General features: G+C 34.2%; 1 protein-coding gene across 9 annotated transcripts in view; it reads left to right on the plus strand.

Annotated features, from left to right (window-relative positions):
• PTPN13 (protein tyrosine phosphatase non-receptor type 13) overlaps positions 1 to 20,820 on the plus strand; it is a 177,248-nt gene that overhangs the window by 135,105 nt on the left and 21,323 nt on the right. For 5 of the 9 annotated variants that reach the window (XM_033106401.1, XM_033106394.1, XM_033106393.1 and 2 more), the window contains 14 exons: positions 1,528 to 1,671; positions 2,897 to 2,990; positions 3,612 to 3,697; positions 4,395 to 4,557; positions 5,977 to 6,191; positions 6,306 to 6,404; positions 7,744 to 8,108; positions 9,319 to 9,493; positions 10,846 to 11,004; positions 12,258 to 12,429; positions 12,530 to 12,740; positions 15,595 to 15,665; positions 18,334 to 18,383; positions 20,566 to 20,659. In XM_033106401.1, the coding sequence (XP_032962292.1) occupies positions 1,528 to 1,671; positions 2,897 to 2,990; positions 3,612 to 3,697; positions 4,395 to 4,557; positions 5,977 to 6,191; positions 6,306 to 6,404; positions 7,744 to 8,108; positions 9,319 to 9,493; positions 10,846 to 11,004; positions 12,258 to 12,429; positions 12,530 to 12,740; positions 15,595 to 15,665; positions 18,334 to 18,383; positions 20,566 to 20,659 (2,098 nt within the window). The remainder of the gene's footprint in view (positions 1 to 1,527; positions 1,672 to 2,896; positions 2,991 to 3,611; positions 3,698 to 4,394; positions 4,558 to 5,976; positions 6,192 to 6,305; positions 6,405 to 7,743; positions 8,109 to 9,318; positions 9,494 to 10,845; positions 11,005 to 12,257; positions 12,430 to 12,529; positions 12,741 to 15,594; positions 15,666 to 18,333; positions 18,384 to 20,565; positions 20,660 to 20,820) is intronic. The other 4 variants (XM_033106395.1, XM_033106396.1, XM_033106400.1 and 1 more) reach the window with 2 other exon arrangements.

The raw sequence follows: 20,820 nt of genomic DNA on the forward strand, positions 1-20,820 counted from the left end.
TTTATTATTGATAACGTAAATTCTTCTGAGGTTCTGAATGTATGATAACAATAAGAACAACAACACAGAGAATTGCTCATTTCCTAGAAATGATACAAATTTAAACTCACATTCAAAGCAGATTCAGAAAAGAACCTTAAGCCCTTCGTTCACTGAAAAACCAACATTCCTCATAAGAGGGTTATGCCCTTATAAATGGGGATCAGCTGTTATGCCTATGTGTATATTGGATTTGTAAACATAAGTAAAGTAAGCATGAAGCCAACTCATCTTAGAAACTTCTAAGTTAAAAGCTACTGCTTGATATATGAGGTGTGATCAAACAGTGCAGTGACTGCTTAAATAAAAAAAATTATTACACTAAAAGACATCTCACCATTATTCCCCTTCCAAACACTCCTTCTCGCTTCAAACACACTTATTCCATCATTCTTGCCACTTTCTGAAGCAGTTCTGGAAGTCCTTTTTTGTGAGTGTCTTTAGTTGTGCTGTCATGGCTGCCTCGATGTCTTGAATCTTTTTGACTTTTGGGAAGAGCCAGAAGTCTCACGGTGCCAGATCCGGTGAATAAGATGGATGAGGACACACCATAATGTTTTTATTTGACAGGAATTGTCGTACTGGAAGCAATGTGTGATGCGGAACGTTGTTATAATGTAGGATGATTTACAGCACACTTCAAACACCTTCTCTCAACCATAGCTCACACCCCACTGACTGCATCGAACAAGTTGAAACTTGTCACACACTGTTTCATCGTGCCACTTCCTGTATTGAAGATCCCTGCCTTTCCATTGGATGGCACTCCACAGCAGCATTGATCACAATGGAAAGGTTCTGTGTCACACATTGCTTCTGGTACAGTAATTTCTGTCAAATAAAAACATTACGGTGTATCCTCATCTACCTTATTTACCGGATCTGGCACCGTGCGACTTCTGGCTCTTCCTCAAAGTCAATATGATTCAGGACATCGAGGCAGCCACGACAGGACAACTAAAGACACTCATGAAAGAGGACTTCAAGAAATACTTCAGAAAGTGGAAAGGATGAGATAAATATGTTCCAAGCGAGGGGGAGTATTTTGAGGGGGTTTAATGGCAATGTGTCTCTTACTGTAACAAAATATTTTTTTAATTTAAACACTGTATGTTTTAATCACACTTAATATATTGATTTTTAAAGGAAATGGAAATAATTTCTAAATTTGGGAGTATAAAAAGCATTGCAAAGGGTTATGTAAAAGCCAAGTTTGAACTGGGTTCTGGGCTTCTCTCTGCCATATCTAGCTGTTTGATCTGAAGCAAGCACTTTAATCTCTGGACCTCAATTTCCTCAACCATAAAATATGAAGGCATTGGATTAGATGATCTCTAAGATCTCTTCCAGCCCTCATCATCTTTGAATTGACTCTATCCCTTAATATCTTGCTTCTTCTTAATTTTTCCAAAAAACATATTCAATCTTCCAGTAGCAATTCATTTTGAGTCTAACAAGAAATCCTTTTGTCTGTTTTTCTTTGTTAAGGAATCTTCCTCAGTGAATACATCCAACAAAATGAATTGTAAAACCTTTCCTTCATCACCTCCTAAACCTGGAGATATCTTTGAGGTTGAACTGGCTAAAAATGATAACAGCTTGGGGATAAGTGTCACGGTACTGTTTGACAAGGTTTTCAACTGTTTTCTCTTCTCCATTTCCAGCAGCCTATTATATGCCAATTTATTAATTAAATTATTTTTCTTCAAAAAGGAAACTTGTCAAATACTTCCAAAATTAAAAATTGAATAATACCTTAAAAATTTTTTTTGAAAACTTCAGTGTACTAGTCACTTTTCCTGTGGTTTTAAAAAAAAGGTTAGACAAATGCTGCCTTTTCCCCCCATAGATTTCATACTTGCTTAATCTAGTACAAGACTTGGAAAATACAAAATTAATAAGTATGCTTTGTATACATTTGATAGCTTCTGCATGAATGTGGTACAATACATTTTAAACTACGTCATAAATTAAAGTCTAATGTATGTTTTTATGCCCTTTCTCTCTGTAATATAACTTATAAGCATGATTAGTATCTTAATATTACAGATTCCCAAGGAATATGTGTACTTTTAAGGTAATTAAAACATGAGCATAGACTACTTGGTAAAATTACTTTAGGATTCTATTGATGAATGCACTATACCCTAAATTATAACATTATCATTTATGATATTTGAAGGGTATTGTATGAAAAGCCATTTAGAAACATGGTAGAAATAGCACTATTAATATACAGATATCAAAAAGAATATCTAATTTTCTACCACTTTTTAAAATATTATAACCCTTCTCCTTTTGCCTTTAACTTCTTTAGAATTTTATTATGTTCCTATTGTGAAGAGAAATAAAAGCTGTATATCCACAGGAGATGGAGAATCTACTCATTATATTTCATCTACACTATAACTAAACTTATCTCCCAAAACCTTTCAAAATGAAAAAATAATTTTCTTTGACTCGTGAGATTTGCTTTCAGATTAGCAAATATGATCTGAAGTATATTATTCCACATGTTGTTTTTTCTGACAGTTATGTTCTCACACTAATTTTACGTAGATGGATTTTCCTTTCTGCTTGCTCATAATGCATGGTGTAGACGTGCAAAGGAAGAGCAATTCTTCATATTGTCAGGATCTGGCATGTTGTTACTTTTTGAATAAAGAGTTTTTCCTAAAAGTAACTGCTTTAATATTTGGAAAACTTAGCTAGGAATATTCTTGCGTATTGAAGTAATTGCATGTGCTGATGTTATGTGGCTGCTTTGGCTGATGCTTTCTAGGTCTCAGCTTTGAAAAATGGAGTGTGAAATTTTTCATATTACAAAATGTTATTTCATTTGTCTTTTTCCACTTAGGGAGGTGTGAATACGAGTGTCAGACATGGTGGTATATACGTGAAAGCTGTTATTCCCAAGGGAGCAGCAGAGTTCGATGGTAGAATTCACAAAGGTAGAGTATTTGTGTGTATATGGGAATTATATATATATAGGATTATCACTTTAACAAATAAATAAGAAATTGAAAAGTTGATGTAGACCTTCAAATTATTCATAACATAAGAACATACAGAATTAAGACTTCAGCATTACAAAGCTCCTTGATGTCATTCCAAAAAATTCTCCTGTCTTATTCTCTAGTATCTCCTTTCTTATTCTCTAGTTTATTCTCTAGTATCAGAAAATATTTTGACAGTGTTTTAATTCATGTCTTGTAAACAAATTGCCAGAGAATGAGAAAGGGAGAGTGCCCTTGTAAAAACACTGATATCTACATTTCTAATAAGAGCTAACTAAGTTGGTTCCCTCCAGTTGCTCTATATTGGTAGTTCAGTTTATCTTTTTCCATAATTTAAATTGATTTTACAGTTTATACAATATTTTGTTCTAAAATGTACCTAGGATTAGCCATAGAATTGGAAAAGAAATTAAATTCATATTAAAGAAACTGTGACAGTTTTGCCCAGACCCTGAGTCTCTTCTCAAACAAATTAGTGTAAAACAATACCCAAAATATTAGAGCATGATGATATTTTATGATTTGCTTCTTTCAAAATGACTGCCTAATTTATAGGTGATCGTGTCCTAGCTGTCAATGGAGTTAGTCTGGAAGGAGCTACCCATAAGCAAGCTGTGGAAACACTGAGAAATACAGGACAGGTAATAGATTGTTATACCAAATTTGTAAGATACCTTAGAAGAACATAATTGTGAATAACATCAATCTCATTGAGATCTCCAAATTTATTAGTCAAGAAAGCAAGCCTGATTTGTATAAACATTCTGGTATTTTTGTTTCCTCCAAATTAGGAAGCAAGTATTATGACAAAGACATTTTTTGCTGAGGAAACTGGCTTTCCATATCATATCACATTTAGCCCAAATATAACCAGAGATCTGATAGGAGGAATGGTGGAGATTGCATTTTTTAAATTTTTCATAAACATCTAAGTGATTTTCACTTCTAGTCATTCTTCAGCCCAAAGGCTAAATTCACTTCCATCTAATACATTTTCAGTCAGGGCACTTACCGAATTCTTTATAATGATCTTTATATTATAATACAGTGGTGATTTTATTCAAATGCTTAAATTTTCTATAACATGGTTACGTTATTTTTATAATAGGTTTTTTCTTTTTAATCATTTATCTTTTTTATATAGAAAATAATAAAATCCTGATTTTGAAATTTTCAATCCCTTGCTTTTGTCCTTATATATTTTTTCTCTCTCTACCTATATTTTGGTAAACCAGGTATTTACTTTAAATGGTTTTATATTATCAACTAAACAAAGTCCTGAAATTTTATCTACTTATAATTCTTTTTATTTAATGAAGTACTTTTTAATTTGTCCAGTTGGTTCATCTGCTGTTAGAAAAGGGACAGTCTCCAGCATCCAAAGAACATGTCCCCGTAACCCCACAGTGCACCCTGCCGGATCCAGATGCCCAAGCTCAAGGCCCAGAAAAAATGATGAAGAAAATGACACCGGTCAAAGACTACAGCTTTGTCACTGAAGGTCAGGCCACACAAAACTGTCATCTCACCTTTAACTTATCCCGGCTTATTCAAAATTTGACTTTTGCATGTTGAATCACAATTCATGCCTGAGTCTCTTTAATTATCCTTGTCAAGTTTAAATAATAATCTGACACAGCACTATAGTGAATTTTAAAAAAACAAAACACATATTTGCAGCTCTTAGTGTCTGAAAGACTAGATAATGAAGTCAGGCATAAAATAGATTATGGTCACTTAATAGTACCTTAATTAGTTGTAAAATTAAAAATGATATTTACAAGGCAAAAAAAATAAATATAAATAATTGCTGAGAATGTCTTCAAACCCATATGAAACCTTGAATCTTATATTTTCTATGTTTCCATTTAATTTTATAGATTTGTCAAGTTAACCTTGGATAGAAATTCTCTTAATACTTCCCAGATACTGGTCTTTCCTACAAATTTTTTTTTCTTTTTTTTTTTATTAGTTACAGGTATATCTTTCCTACAAACTTTGACAGCCCTTGTACATACCACTAATTGATAGTAAAATAAGAAAATTAAGATTGACGTAGTAATGAGCTTTTCCTAAGACTAAATGTGTTTATAATCCAAAAGTACCCTTTATTCTGAGATTCCATTTATCGTCCTTTTAAGGGGCATGAATGTCCTTTATAAGTGATGGTGAGGGTAGATAGTCATTGTTTTGTCTCTTATTTTAAATCATTATTTATTACAAAAATGTTACAATTGTGAATTTAGTCCCAAAAATAAGGAGAAAAAGTACCCCAGCCTATATTTTTTCTGATTATGAAAGTAAAATTAATGTACTCACTTTATCTCACTGCCCTGTATTCTTTATTTATTCCATCATTCTTTCTTTAAGTACGTTTTTTCATTCTCTTCTGGTTGTTCTTTTTCTTTCTTTTCTTGATGAGAATTTTACAATGTCATCGCACTTTACTGGATTACATCATATCACACCAAAACATTAGAAAGAATGTCATCTTATTTCCCCATGCCCTTCTCTAACATTTGTTTTGCTCTTGTTACTATCTCTCTCCTACTGTATACCTGAATTTCTCTCATTCTTCTTCTCTGAATTTTTTTTCTTCTTTTTCTCTGTTATTCTACAGTCTTAAAACACGTGGCATTTAAGCATAATTTCATTTTCAGAATCCTGATTTTAGAGCCCTCCATTCTGTTCAAGCAGTTAGTTCACTCAGCTTAGTTCATTAAGTTAACTTTTCTTACTGATAGAGAGTATGAAATAGGATTTGAGTATAGAATAAGAATTCAATAAGTGCATATAAAGCTATAAATGTGGTAGAAATGGGCTTTATAAAAATGTGTCTAAAAGTGTATTTGTTTGTATGTTCCTATGTATACATAGCATATTAAGAGTCTTCAAAATTTTTATATCTTTTTTTCTCCAGAGAATACATTTGAGGTAAAATTGTTTAAAAATAGCTCAGGACTAGGATTCAGTTTTTCTCGAGAAGATAATGTTATACCCGACCAAATGAATACCAGCATAGTAAGGGTTAAAAAGCTCTTTCCTGGACAGCCAGCAGCAGAAAGTGGAAAAATCGAAGTGGGAGATGTTATCTTGAAAGTGAATGGAGCCTCTTTGAAAGGACTATCTCAGCAGGTGAGTCCCTGGCATGTGGAGTGCATCATTTTTAATGATGAGATGGACTGGCCTTTCAGAATGATTTCATAATGCTGGTTTAACTGTATTCATTTGTCATTCATGGTACTCCAGGAAGTTATATCTGCTCTCAGGGGAACATCCCCAGAAGTGTCTTTGCTTCTCTGTAGACCTCCACCTGGTGTCCTACCGGAAATCGACCCTGCTCTTTTGGTGAGACCTATGAAAAGTAATTTATATTTTTATAGAATATCAATTGAGTGATGAATTCAGCTTTAGTGGTTTCATCATTGCTTAATCTCCTGGGTTTTATCCTAGTTACTTCTTCAGTATGTCACTTCTGAGTGCATTCTATTTTTCTAATATAAAGTAATTTAATTCACTTTCTCTTCTCGCCCTTCCAATTCTAGAATTCTAGGAATTTAGGAAGTTGTTTTCTAAGCATAAATAGAAAAAGACATAAAGTAGTGGCTACAAAAACCTTTTATTTCTTCATTGAACCAAATTGGAGAACATAATCCTCATTCTAAACTAGCTTAGATAAAAATGAGAATTATTTAAGATTTTTTTTTGCCTTTTAATAGTAGAAATCACAGAGTAAGTGGTATGTTTGTCCATTTCATTTTCTTATATCAAGGAATAGCTAAAGGATCCAAAATCTATTTTTATGGTTATTTTTAAATTGCATACTAATTGGTAGGAACCCATACATAGATGAATAATAATACAACTGAAAAAAGACAGCCTTTGTCCTGTGTACTTAAAATAATGTTCCATTACAAGTGAACATGAAAAGTAGGAGTGTCTGGCCCCAGCAAATTTAACCCTTATATCAGGGAAAACGGCAGTTTCAGAAAGACATTAGTAGGAATAACATTTCTGTAAAGCGTATTATAAATAGCATTTTAAGAAATTACATTGATTTAGGATACCAGTTAGGAACTGGTGGAATTCTCTTGATGAGTAGTTAAATTGATACAATCTTTCTGAAGAACAATCTGGAAATATTTAACAAAGCCTTTCAAAACATCCTATGTGCTGATTACAGAAAATTCTATTTCTGTTTTATAGAAAATTACAAGGAAATAATGAGAAACTCAGGTGAAAATCTACATACAAAGCAGTTCTCCTAGATTTCCATTAATAGTAGAAAGCTAGAAACAACTCTGTATCCAATAAAAGGAGAATTCTGAAATAAATTAAAGGTATAGCCATCTGTAGGATTATTACACGGTTTGTATGCAGTTGTTTTCAAAACATATTTAAGAACCTCATAAAATGCAGAAACCTAAAATTTGAAAATAGGGTACAAAGTACAATATATAGAGCATAACTGTAATTCTGATTTAAAGTATAAGTTGTACAATATTAACAGTTGTTATTTTTATATACAATTCTTTTTCTATAATGAGCAAAAGTACTTTAATTATTAAACAATTAATTGAATACTGTATTAAAAAATGCTGTTATTCAACATGTTCATTTTCAATTACGTATTCTAAAGTTAATGTAAGTTGTCACACTCTGATTTCTTTAAATGTGTCCATTACAGACCCCACTGCATTCACCAGCACAAGAACTTCCAAACAACAATAAAGACGCTTCTCAACCAGCATGTGTGGAGCCAGGCACCAGCTCAGATGAAAATGAAATGTCTGACAAAAGCAAGAAACAGTGCACATCCCAATCCAGGAGAAACAGTTTTAGTGACAGCAGTGGGAGTGGAGAAGAAGACTTGGTGAAAGTTCCAGCAAAGATACCAAATATGAACTGGAGTTCAGCTTTGCATCAGACTCTAAGCAACATGGTATCACAGGCACAGAAACAACATGAGGCGACCAAGAGTCAAGAAGATACCATTTGTACCATGTTTTATTATCCTCAGAAAACACCCAATAAACCAGGACTTGAGGACAGGTATTATCAATACTATACATACATAGCACTCAAAGCAACTGGTTGTTAGTAACAGGAGCAGCAACCTACATTTCTCTAAGATTGAAATGTGTCTATCTGTGAACTTCACAATGGTTAGGCATAGGATGACTCTATTGGATATCTAACTACGTATTGTGACTGACAGTTTTAGTTAGAAAACCAGTAAGCTCTCTAGCTATTTGACCTGAGCCTCACTGCTCTCTTGAGCATATTTACTAAAAACTGGGAAAGTTATTTATATTGCACCATCATTCATATTACTTAACAGAAAGAGAAGAAACCTGTTTAGATAATGTTGGAGTGGGAGCGTAGGGAGTAGAAATATAAAGAGAAATGGTGGGGAATACAAGGGGGTAGAGAGTTTGCAAAAGGTAAGATGTAAAAGTACAGAAGATGGAGAAAGAAGAAATGATTGAAAATATAGAGGCATAAAAAGAGAAAGACTACATCTATACCTCTACTAGTTAATTCATACATTTTGCTATTTGGTTATGTTTTTGTGTATATCCAGGTCCAATCATATTTGTTCAAGTTTTTTTTTTTCCTACTGTATCCTCTAAAATAACCCCAGGAATAAGACTTTCATTCTTTTCTTACCGTGTTTCCCCCAAAATAAGACCTAGCCAGACCATCAGCTCTAATGCGTCTTTTGGAGCAAATATTAATATAAGACCCGGTATCACATCACATCACATCACATCACATCACATCACATCACATCATCACACCTGGTCTTATATTATAGTAAAATAAGACCAGGTCTTATATTAATTTTTGCTCCAAAAGACGCATTAGAGCTGATGGTCCGGCTAGGTCTTATTTTTGGGGAAACACGGTATTTCTTCTCTTTTTTATTATGTTGACACACATGTTAATTTTCTGATAACATTAGGTTCAGCCTTGAATTAACAACTAGGAATCAAATGTATATTTATTTAGCCTATCTTACTAATTTATGCAGCTTAAGAGAGCTTCAAAATAGAACCTGGACAAAGAATAAAAATTGGTAATGTTAGCATATAACAGATGTTAAATAAATTCATAGTCCAGAGTCAGATAAAAAGTAGCTAGGATCTCAGTCAAAAGCAGACATGAATATTTGTTAAACATTTGCTGTTTATGGCACTAATTTACTATACTGACATTGAAATGTATTTGAAAAAAAAGTCTTGCTTCTTTGTCTCTGTAGTAATCCTCCTTCCCCTTTCCCACCGGATGTGACTCCTGGACAACCCCAGACAGAATCTGCTTCCACTAATTCAACGACTGCATATCATATATGTCACACTTCTGAGTCAACCCGACAGGAAAGCCTACCATCTTTGAAAAATGACTTGGAAAACCATCTTGAAGACTTTGAATTGGTGAGTTGTTTGTTCTATATAAAAAAAAATTCCAAAGGAAAAAAAAAGAGAGAGAATTCCATATTTTCTCTCAAGTAAAATGTCATCTCACAAAGTTTCCCTTTAGGGAAAAGGCTGTCTTTTAGAGTAGCTTCAGATTTGTGTCCAATAAATAGATAACATATCTGATGTGTTTCTCTGCTGAGAGTTAGGGAAGAAAGTAAAAAGACCTGGGTACAAATCCTGACTGTCCTACTGACTTGCTGCAATTTGGCAGATGGCCTGTGGACATAATTACTTAACTCTCTGAGTCTTAGTACTTTGGCTATAAAATGAGGTTAGTAACCTCACAGGATTGTGGTGAGGATTAAATGAAACAGCATATAAACAGTACCTATTATAATATAGTACCTACTGTTTCCCAAATTCTGACAAGTTACCTATTTAATTTTTAATTCAGTTTGAATGTAATTTTTTTCTGCACACTTTTTTTTTTGTTGTGCCTTTACATTATACTGATGGCCCTAGAACTTCTAAACTGGTAAATGCAGTTTGGAAGCCAAATTTCCAAGAATAATATTCTTTGCATTGATTGAAAGTCCACATTTTCAGTACTGTTTTTATTATCCAAGTAATATTTATTGTAGGAAAATTAGAAAACAAAGAAAAAGATTAAAACTACCTATATCCTCACCACCCAAAAACCATAAATATTTGGGAGTTAATCTTTCCAGATACTTTGCCTATAATTTTGTGTGTTGTGTGTGAAGCATGTATAGCTTTGGTTTCATTCTCAGCAATACAATGGAAATAATCTGTGAATGATTTCCTTAGAAATTTGCCATTACCCCTGTAACCTGTGAGCAACCTTTATGTTTCAGTTGAAATAGTAAAAAAAAAATTTTACATAGCTAAATGTGTGAAGTTGTGATATTTAATTACCCAAATACTTCATATTTTAAAAAAAAATAAAAATAAAAATAAAAAACTTTCTTTTGTGGCTCTTGCCATCTTGGATTTTTAGAAATAGATGAAGAATTTTCTGAACTTTCCCTTAAAAAGTATTCTCTCGTCATCAAAGCATAACCACAAATGTGTCCTTGTTTGTCCTGAAAACATAAGAATTGAAACTTGAGTAAGTTCTGTCTCAGATATCTCTGGACAAGCACATAATGTTGTATTTAAACCCAACTTTTACATGGGGGACATTCTATCTAGAGTTAGAAAGACCTGGCTTCTTCACTTAGGCAAGATAAATAACCTTTTAAGGTTTAGTTTCCTCGTCTGTTATTCAATGGAAATAATAGTCATCTTTCTGTTTGTCTATAGGGCAAAATAGACAACCTAAAGGAATCACTGTTTTCTTCCCTTAGGAAGTAGAACTCATCATTACCCTAATTAAATCAGAAAAAGGAAGCCTGGGTTTTACAGTAACCAAAGGCAATCAAAGTATTGGTTGTTATGTTCATGATGTCATTCAGGATCCAGCCAAAAGTGATGGAAGGCTAAAACCTGGGGACCGGTTGATAAAGGTGAGACATTATGTGGAATGGATTTGTGCACATGCAGGCAAAAAGCAAGCCAGGGCTGGAGAAGGAAGAACAAGAAGGTTGAGTTAATATAACACTGTTTCTGTGTTTGGTTTATGTTTTCCTTTTCCACCTCTTAAAATTAAAGGCCTTTATAGAGTTAACAGTTTGGGAAATGCTTCAAGTTCGCTTTGTAATTTGGAAGTCTTCCTAATCTCAGTTAAAGCATTAAGTCAAGCTATCTTGGATTTCAGGGACAAAGTTTCTGAAATCACTATGAGGATAAATTTCCTATATGAGCAAAATAATGATGCATTTGTTAAATATTTTACATTATTACCATATTTTGCCGTGTATAATGTATACATTTTTGCCCAAATTTATGAGGGAAAAATAAGGATATGCATTATACATGGGTAGCACTACTTCCGTTTCTATATAAACTTTTTTTTTTTAACTTTTATTTACTTTAAGTGTGTTTTTCCAGGACCCATCAGCTCCAAGTCAAGTAGTTGTTTCAATCTAGTTGTGGAGGGCGCAGCTCACACTGGCCCATGCAGGGATCAAACCGGCAACCCTGGTGTTATGAGCATCGCGCTCTAACCAACTGAACTAACCAGCTGCCCCTAAATGTTTTTAATTCTTTGACATATGCTTCGGAGTTAAAAGTGTAACTCTAGAAATCAATAATGACATCCGTATGCAAAATAATACCCTGGAATACGATAATCGTTGAACTTACAATGTACTTGCAACAACGACGAAGAATTCTTGGCTTTCTATGATGCGTAAATATTGTAAATTTGTTACTGGTACATAAAATTTCGTGTACCTTGTATCTATTCTTGTGTTTTGTAATTATTTGTTACATAAAATTTCTTATACATAGTATGTTAAAAAATAAATGCTGGAATTCCTTTATAATACAAAAAACAAGTACCTAAATGTAAACAAATAAAAAATTGAATTAAAAAATTAAAATGAAAGATTTTTTTCCCCCTAAAAATTTGGGCCAAAAACATGGGTGCACATTATACACAGCAAAATACGGTGTTTCACTTATAATTACTTGATCATTGTGTTTATGATTTCCACAGTACAGGGAATTAACAATAAATTAGAAACCGTTCTTTATTGTGAATCCTTTACTGGCTAATATATCTTATATAAAAAGTTAAGGAGATTACTGTGTTTTCTTGGCAACTTCTCTGTTCCAAAAATTGTAATCCTACTTTTCCCCTTTCTCATTACTGTAGGTTAATGATACAGACGTTACAAACATGACTCACACAGATGCAGTGAACCTGCTGCGAGCTGCACCCAAGACAGTCAGATTAGTGCTTGGTCGAGTTCTAGAATTACCCAGGATGCCAGTGCTGCCTCATTTACTGCCTGACATTACGTTAACGTGCAACAAGGAGGAGTTGGGTAATACAAATTCAGGCTTTGTGAGCTGTGATTCTCTTAGCTAGCTTAAAAGTAAGTACTCGTAAAGCTATGGAAACAAATATTTTTCTATTCCCTGAAGGTTTCACCTTATCTGGAGGTCACGACAGCCTTCATCAAGTGGTGTATGTTAGTGATATCAATCCGAGGTCAGTTGCAGCCACTGAGGGTAATCTCCAGCTACTAGACATCATCCACTATGTGAATGGAGTCAGCACACAAGGCATGACCTTGGAAGAAGCTAAGAGAGCTTTAGACGTGTCACTTCCTTCAGTGGTGCTGAAAGCAACAAGGTACTCTGCTTTTTTTGTGAGTTTTTTTTGTGCGTGCAAGCTGTTGATTTTACTCATGTTCTCTTAAAAAGCTATTCCTAAATTAGTAATTCACAGACTAAACTGGAAGAATTTAATAAAATTAAACAAACTTCCTGATGGGAGACTCTGAGAGCGCTCTCAGTGGATTAGTGTTTGGATACATGTTTGCAGTTATTAACAGGGTGGGTACCATGTTTGTTAGGATGTTTTCATTTGTGAGTCACAGAAAATACCACTCAACTTGGTTTAAACAAGAAAGGGAATTTACTGCCTTGTATGGTTTAAAAAGATTAGGTGGTCATCAGGTAAAATTGGATCAGGCCTCTGGCTCCATGTCTTTGCTGTTTTCAGTTATTCTCTCCTCTGTGTATGTGTTTCTTTCATGACAGTCAAATGGCTGTGTCAGTTTCATGCCTCACACCTGCACACTACACCATCCAGAGCAATCTTCAATCAAAAGTCACCAATCACCATGGTAAAGCGAGGACTGTGTACTGATTGCCTTAGACCTAGGTGAAGGCCTGTCCCTGAAGTGAAGCAAAGGGCTAAGAACATATCGATCGGGCTAGGATAGGCCTGGCCCATCCCAGTGCTGAGACCATTAGTCCTTCCAAACCTCATGTCTGCAGCCGATAAGGCGTAGAAGTACCATGCTCACTCTACCTCGTTACAAGTTCACGGTACAAGAAATGCTGACAACTTTTCTTTCACTTCATCATGGAAATAAATTGGGCAAATATATATTAGTTTCAAATTACTATACGTTACTATAAATATAGTGGCTTAAAATAACACGAGTTTATTGTCGTAATAGTTGTGGAGGTCAGAAATACAAAATTGGTCTCAGTGGGCTAAAATCAAGGCAGGGCTACATTCCTTTTGCAGGATCCAAGAGAAAATCCATGTCCTTGGCTTTTCCGCCTTCTAGAGATTCCCCATCTTCTGGGTTCATGGCTTGCTTCCATCTTCAAACTTTCTAAGGATCCCTATTGGGCCCAACCAGATAGTCCAAAACAATTTCCTCAATTTTAGATGCTTAATTTATTTACATCTGCAAAATCCCTTTTACCACGTAAGGTACCATATTCACAGTTTCTGAGGATTACAGTGTAAACATGTGGGGTGGGCTGGGGGTCATTATTCTGCCTACCATAATGTACATAAATCCAGGCTTTCTAGATTACAAGCTTATATTATATAAATGGAAACTTCACATTTGTATTTGTGATACATGGTGAGTTTTATATAGTGTGTCTTTCAAAATACAGGAACTATTAATTAAACCGTTCGGTCATAAACTTATTTGTTCCTTCTAAACCTTTAAATTGAATCGTGTACTTTTTTCCTCGAATGTAATCCCTGTCCAATTTCCCTCATATATTTCTAAAAATTAGATTTGGCATGCAGTTATTTTCATAGATGTAACTGAATGTTAATTAGTGGGGGGATGAAAGTGTTCAAATAACCTGGAAAATACTTTTGTGAAAATTAATTTTGTGAAAATCTCTGTTAACCATAGATCTAGTTAAATGTGTGTGTTTTTTTTTTGCCTCCAAATCAGTAGAGCACCCGTTACCCTAGCCTTGAAATCACTTTCTCTTTTCTTTCTACTTTCTATTTTTTCTGTAGTCACTAAAGGTATAGTAATGGTAGTCACACTTACTTTCCTCTTCATTCTTCTTCCAGTTCTCTCCCCACTGTTGTATATACCTGCTGTCTTTAATGTCTACAGGGTAGCTAGCAGTAATGGAGGGGTATAGATCTGTGGTAATTATCTGTATGTCAAGAACTGTGAAGGATTTGTGAATTTACCCTACTTGCAAGCTAATAAGTTAGCCAGTTATTATTGTTTCTTGGATGCTGGTAGAAGGTGTGAAACTCCTGGCTCAGAGACAAAATACTTTATTCCAAATGACAACACAAGCAGCAGCATCATGGGATTGGTGTCAGTTCTACATGTCCTCTGAGTCCTGTGGACATGACATATGTGGGCCGAGTGGATTCCTGCACATGCATTGGGGTGCGTTGTATTACAGGAGAGGAATAATATAAGAAGAGCCCAGGAATCCACCCCTTTATCGCAACCTGCAAGAAAGCCTGCTTTTTATTTGGAAAGAGAGATTACCTCATCCTTCAAGCTTATTCCCTACAAACATAGCCTTGAGAATTGACCCAGATGAAAAGTGGTCATGGCCTTGTATTTCTGAGGTACCAAGGAAGAATATACAGGGGTGCTTAGGGCCAGTGGTAAATTGTCTCCCCCAACACTGTATACCTTAGGCAACCTCCAGTTTCTCTCAAATATTAGCAACAATAAGATTGCAGACCAAGCCTCTGTTTCCAAGGTGTTGTCTTTTTTACTGTTCTTCATATTGGTTAGTACTATTCTTACAATCCTTTGAATGTACTATATATTTTGGTAGATTTTCACTTTAACTTAAAAGGAAAAACATATCAGGGGCTTTAGATTTATAACATTTAGTGATCTGTGATTTTGAACTATCACCTGAGGAATAGTGAACTAAGTTACTGATTGTGACTTTCACCGTGTTTTCAATCAGAGTGGAAACATGGTGCTGTGTTGAACTGAAACCCAAAGAAAGATTATGTAAAGAAGCGATTCTTAATCATTTTGGGGTCAAGAATATCTCCCTCCAGAAGTTACTTATATGAAGACTGATGAAATTTTGTCTGCAGCTTTAGGGGGAGCCTAGACCCCCCTGAAGCCCATTCAAAATAAAACTCCTGAGGCTAGTTAACAGATGGGCCGAAGGGTATTTAAACAAACATCATATGGAACTTGCAATTGCCTTTTTGTTTTTTTACAACACAGAGATGGTCATCCAGTGGTCCCCAGTTCTAAGAGGTCTGCTGTTTCAACTCCAAAGTCAACCAAAGCTAATGGTAAGGATATATTCATTTTATGACACAAGTGGTTACGGAGAGGTAACTCTATTTTTCCAAAAGCGAGTATGGGGACTATCACTAAAATGTTTTTCTTGCCCTCCCAACATGTTTTACAGGATCTTTCTACGTGGAAAAAAATTACATTTAAATAAAAGCATCTCTAAAATTCAGGGTGTAATAGGAAATAGAGCAGCATGGACCATGGGATTTAGAACCAGATAGACCTGAATGTATAAGTCCTGTGTGACCTTAGTAAGCTATTTGATCCATATCTAAGCCTTTACTTCCTACCAGTAACATAAGAATATTGTTAGAATCTACCTTGTAAGATTATAATAAGGCATAAATACAATACTATATATGAAACACTTACCGCAATGATTATCACATAATTTATTCAGACAGTCATTGAATTTCTTATCTGTACTGGCACTGTCTGGGCATTGTGAATACGGCAATGAGTGAATAAAGTCTGCTTCTTACATTCTAGCATAATCATGGACATTGTAGTATTAGTATTGTGACCGCAGTTAATGTTAAGTTAATGCTTACTCTGAACTAAGCATTCTTCTAAGTGCCTTAGTCCTCAGGACAACACCCTGTGACACTCGTGTTACTATTATCCTCCTCTTAGAGAAGGGGAGACTGAGGCACAGAGAAGTGTCATAATTTGCCCAATCTCACAGAGTTGATAAATGGTAGCGCTAGAATTTAAATCTAGGATGTCTGACTCCATGCTCTCATTTATATAAACTGGGCTCAGTAACTGTAGCTTTTCATGCTGGTATTAATGTAGTAAGAATGTTACACACAGGGAATGTGGTTGAAATTAGTGTATTTGAAATGTAAATTCAGTACTTCATTAATAACTAAACTTTGAGGTTATCAGGCAGTAATATCTAAATGCCAAAAGTAGCTAAAAGAAACCTCACTGAGATTGCAGTCGTGGTTTGATTATCTTCTGAAAGCTAAACCAGATCTGTTACTCACCTCCTCTGTTGTTATCTTGAATGCCTCAGGGGTCCTTCTTGCTTCTCTCTCATAGTTCCAGTTCACATTAGAGTCAGACTATCTCACAGAACAAACAACAACAGCGTTTTTCTCACGACTTCCGGGAAGACTCCTGTTGGTAACTTTCAAACTAAAAAGAGTAGCTGTGCCCTGCCCCCCTTGTAGAAGCTGCCCATACATCTGTCTTTATGGGGCTCTCTGACTTGACTCCCGTAGAACTAATTTTTTTATGAGTTCTGAAAATTATATAGTATCAATAATAGGAACTCTCTCATAGTGATGGGAAGGTAAAATGGTACAGCCATATCGGAAAATATTTTGACTATTTCTTAAAAATGTAAACATACACCTATCATGTGATCCAGCCACTCCTTCCTGTTTGTTCACTTAAAAGAAAACAGTTATCCATAAACAAAAACTTGTACACGAATGTTTTTAGAAGCTTCGTTTGTAATAGCCAAAATCAGAAACCACTCAAATATCCAAAAACTGTTGAATAAATAAACCAATTGTAATATATTCAAGCAACAGAATACTACTCTGCAATAAAAATGGTCTATTAATACACATTGCATCATAATTAAAGTAACCTCAAAATAAGTCTCCTGAGTCAAAGAAGCCTGACAAAAAAGAGTTCATAATGTATTATTCAAAATTATAGAAAATGCAAATTAATTTATAGTGACAGAAAGCGGATCAGTGGTTGCTTGGAGACAAAGAAGGAGAAGGGTGGTTCAGGAAGCAGGAGGGAGAAATTACAAACAATAAACTATTGTGTTTTATACTATTCTAATATAGTTTATTATTGGTATACTTTTTCATTATTTTTCCTAAAAATTTAATAATGTATTATAGCTCCTGGAAGTAACATTAAAAGGCATTCTCAGATTCTTTATAACATCATCCACATAACTATAGAAATTTATCCCTAAAAATTCCATTTCAACTTTCTTTCTAGGTGTAATTATTTTTAGGTCATTTGCAAATAGAAGTCCTTGAATATACTTGCCTGTATTCTTTCTTTTTTCTTTCCTCTTTTTCTTTTTAACTTTTCCAAACTCTACCATATCTTTCAAAATCTCTTGAAAATATAACTAATGAATCAAATTATTTTTTAAATGGCTTTTTTAACTGTAAGAGAAACATAATCTCATTTTAATATATATATTGAATTTTTATACTGATGGCTAAGAGTTAAAATTAACATTTGGTTTAGACATATATTAAAAGTTCCTTTCCAGTTATATCCATAACTGTCTTTACTGTGTTAAGTTGATGCTCTAAAGGCTTGTTATTGTTTCTGAAATAGTAAAATAAATCGAGTTTAGCACCTGTGATGGCTCTCCAATTTGGTTGGAATAATTTACATTCAGTACCTCGCACTAGAATCACACTAGAATCATTCAGCCTGAACTGAGCTTTTATGCAAACTATTTTCTTTTAAGAAACTGGCTTTTTCTTTGGGATAAAACATTCTCTAATATTTGATTACAAGTCGTCGGTTTTAAATCACTTCGGAACACGACTTTTAATATATTAATATATTAATGAAAATAAGAGAATGCACAGAAGTGTGGATTTTCCTCCAGTACTTTGATGTCCCTCTTGTGGTTCTGACTGTCTCACTCCTTACCTTCTACATTGTCCCTTTCAGGCCATCACACCGTGGAGTCTGCCCTCACTCCTAGCAATTCGTTCTCCAAGGTAAGTGAAAAGCCACCTCCTTCCTGCCCTACTTCCTTATCTAAATAAGCAACTTGTTTGTGTCTTGAACCAAACTGATTTCACATTTAAATATTTGCCCTTTATAGATATATAAGGTAGGAATGTTGATGGTAGGAATATGTTTTAGTGAACTAACAGGCCTTGCCAAGTAAACCACACAACACAAAACTCACACCCAAGTAACCTTACTTCATTTGGCACATACTCGGATCTTAAATAAGCTTATTACTTAAGTACATAGGTTTGATGCTGGAATTTTTATATTAATGTGCACAATTCTTTTGGGTGTCTCTTAGACACCCAGAAGAGAAGAATGTAATTAAAAGTAGAATTGGTCCTTCAGGTTAATGTTGACCAGCAGTGACTCAAATGACAGATGTGCTGTAAGTGAGGAAGAAAAGTATTGGCAATAGAAATAGGCTTACTTGCTTTTAGAAAAACATAGAAAATACTTTAATAAAATGAAAGCACCTAAATCACTTAAGATTAGCACAGATTAGAGAAATCTGGGGGAGATTTAAGAAAATTATTTTAATGCAATACTAAATTCCACTTCAGGGTCTCTCTTTAAGGCTATATGTCGGCCCGTTTGTTTGCTTAACATTTCATTTTATGATTTTCTTTTGGCACGTAATGTACATTCTAAAATGATTACAGCTGGATCTTCATTTTGTGGGATTGTTTAATCCCACACACATCCCATACAATCTATTCTGAACCTCACTATTTGAATGTCTTTCCATCTAAGCTGAGTCTTTGGTCTCCTACATAGTAATCTGAAAATCTCATCATCTCAATAAGATTTCTGGACATGAGCTGAATTTAGTATAAGAGGAGAAAATGAATTTAGTGAACATAAGCCCAAAATTCTATGCCTTTCATCTCACTTGTTATCTCAAACTTGTGACATAGTTTAGCAAGTCCTAAAAAGATCACAGCAGAAGAATTATTTGGAAGAATCATTTGGGCACAATAAAAATTCTTGGTATTTGTACATTTGTGGATTGAGATACAGCAACACACACTATTCTGTTTATTCACAAGACCTTTCATTTCATATAGCTGAAGCAACTGAATTTTCATGTGTTTCCAGTGTTAGTCACACCATGTAGAGCTTTTCTCTTTAAATATCAGCATGTTGTTGAAAGGGAGAAGGGGAGAGTTTCTGTCTGAATTAACAGAGAACCTTAGAAAGTAGGCCTTTTGTTATTCTTAGTTGCAAACATTCTTTGTTAAACACTTCCATTAAGTCACTCAAACAGTATGTTGGCCTCGAATACTGTTGTCTGTACTGTGAATTTCTCAGAAAGATTGGAGTTTTCACAATAGAGTGAAACTTTTTGACATTATGTAACCACTATTTATGAAAAAATAATTGTATTGTTTCTACCGTCTCTACTTTTTATATTAATAAAAATAGTAAAATCTTCAAAGCAAACATCTTTTATTTGCATAATTTTTTAAATTTATTCTCACTGTTTAATTCTGCATCTTTGCCCAAATCATTTTTTTCTTTCAATAGGCTATGCACCATGAAGTACTTCACAGTTTACTCTTAAATTAGAAAGTTACATTCTATTCCATAATTGCTTTATAGTTGTAAACCCGTGATTATGTTTCTTAACTTGAAGATAAGAGTTGAACATCTTTATACCTAACAGTTGATTGGGTTGCTAAACTGGAATCTATGTCCGTATAACCGCTTCACAAATACGTTTTTCCCCCTTTCCCTCAACTTCTAAGTTTAGTAGTCCTATGAAACGTTCCTAAAAAGTTCTATAGAAGATAAGTCCCATAAAATATGCCACATAAAAGAGGTTTTTGCAGTCAAATAAGTTTAGGAAATATTACATAATAGATTTCTCTTTTGACAGCTCAATTTATATTAGTAAGCATTGGAAGAATTCTTAGGATAAAAATATTGATTCAATGTTTAATTTAGGGTTTCCAGACATATTTGATGATGGAAAATGCCATCTCCTTTGAACATTTTATTGCACTGGTATTTTCTAGAAACACGTCTAAGGTAGAGAGATATAAAATGGATTTTGTACTAAGAAAGAAGGGGAGAAGAACATGGAGAGACATTATGCAGTCCCTCACTAATCCTGGAAGTTAATAAAATAATAAACTAATGATTTGCTTTGGTTTTATACTTTAGGTTAATGGGGAAGAAATCATTGAAGTTTTGTACCCTGAAGGAAAGTGTTCCACTTATCAGATGAAGGGATCAGCAAATTTGATTCTGTCCAAAGGTAGTTTTCCAAATCAGTCATTCAGTTACTCTAAATGCCCTAATAACACAGGTAATAAAGAATTATTAGGTATCCTTTCTTATTTGCCTTACATGTTCCTATAGTTTTAAAAGGAAAGATTGTTGTTCAAAGAAATAAAAGAACAATGTAAAATTAATTGT

The sequence above is a fragment of the Rhinolophus ferrumequinum genome, chromosome 5, assembly GCF_004115265.2.
Source record: "Rhinolophus ferrumequinum isolate MPI-CBG mRhiFer1 chromosome 5, mRhiFer1_v1.p, whole genome shotgun sequence".
Taxonomy (NCBI): domain Eukaryota; kingdom Metazoa; phylum Chordata; class Mammalia; order Chiroptera; family Rhinolophidae; genus Rhinolophus; species Rhinolophus ferrumequinum.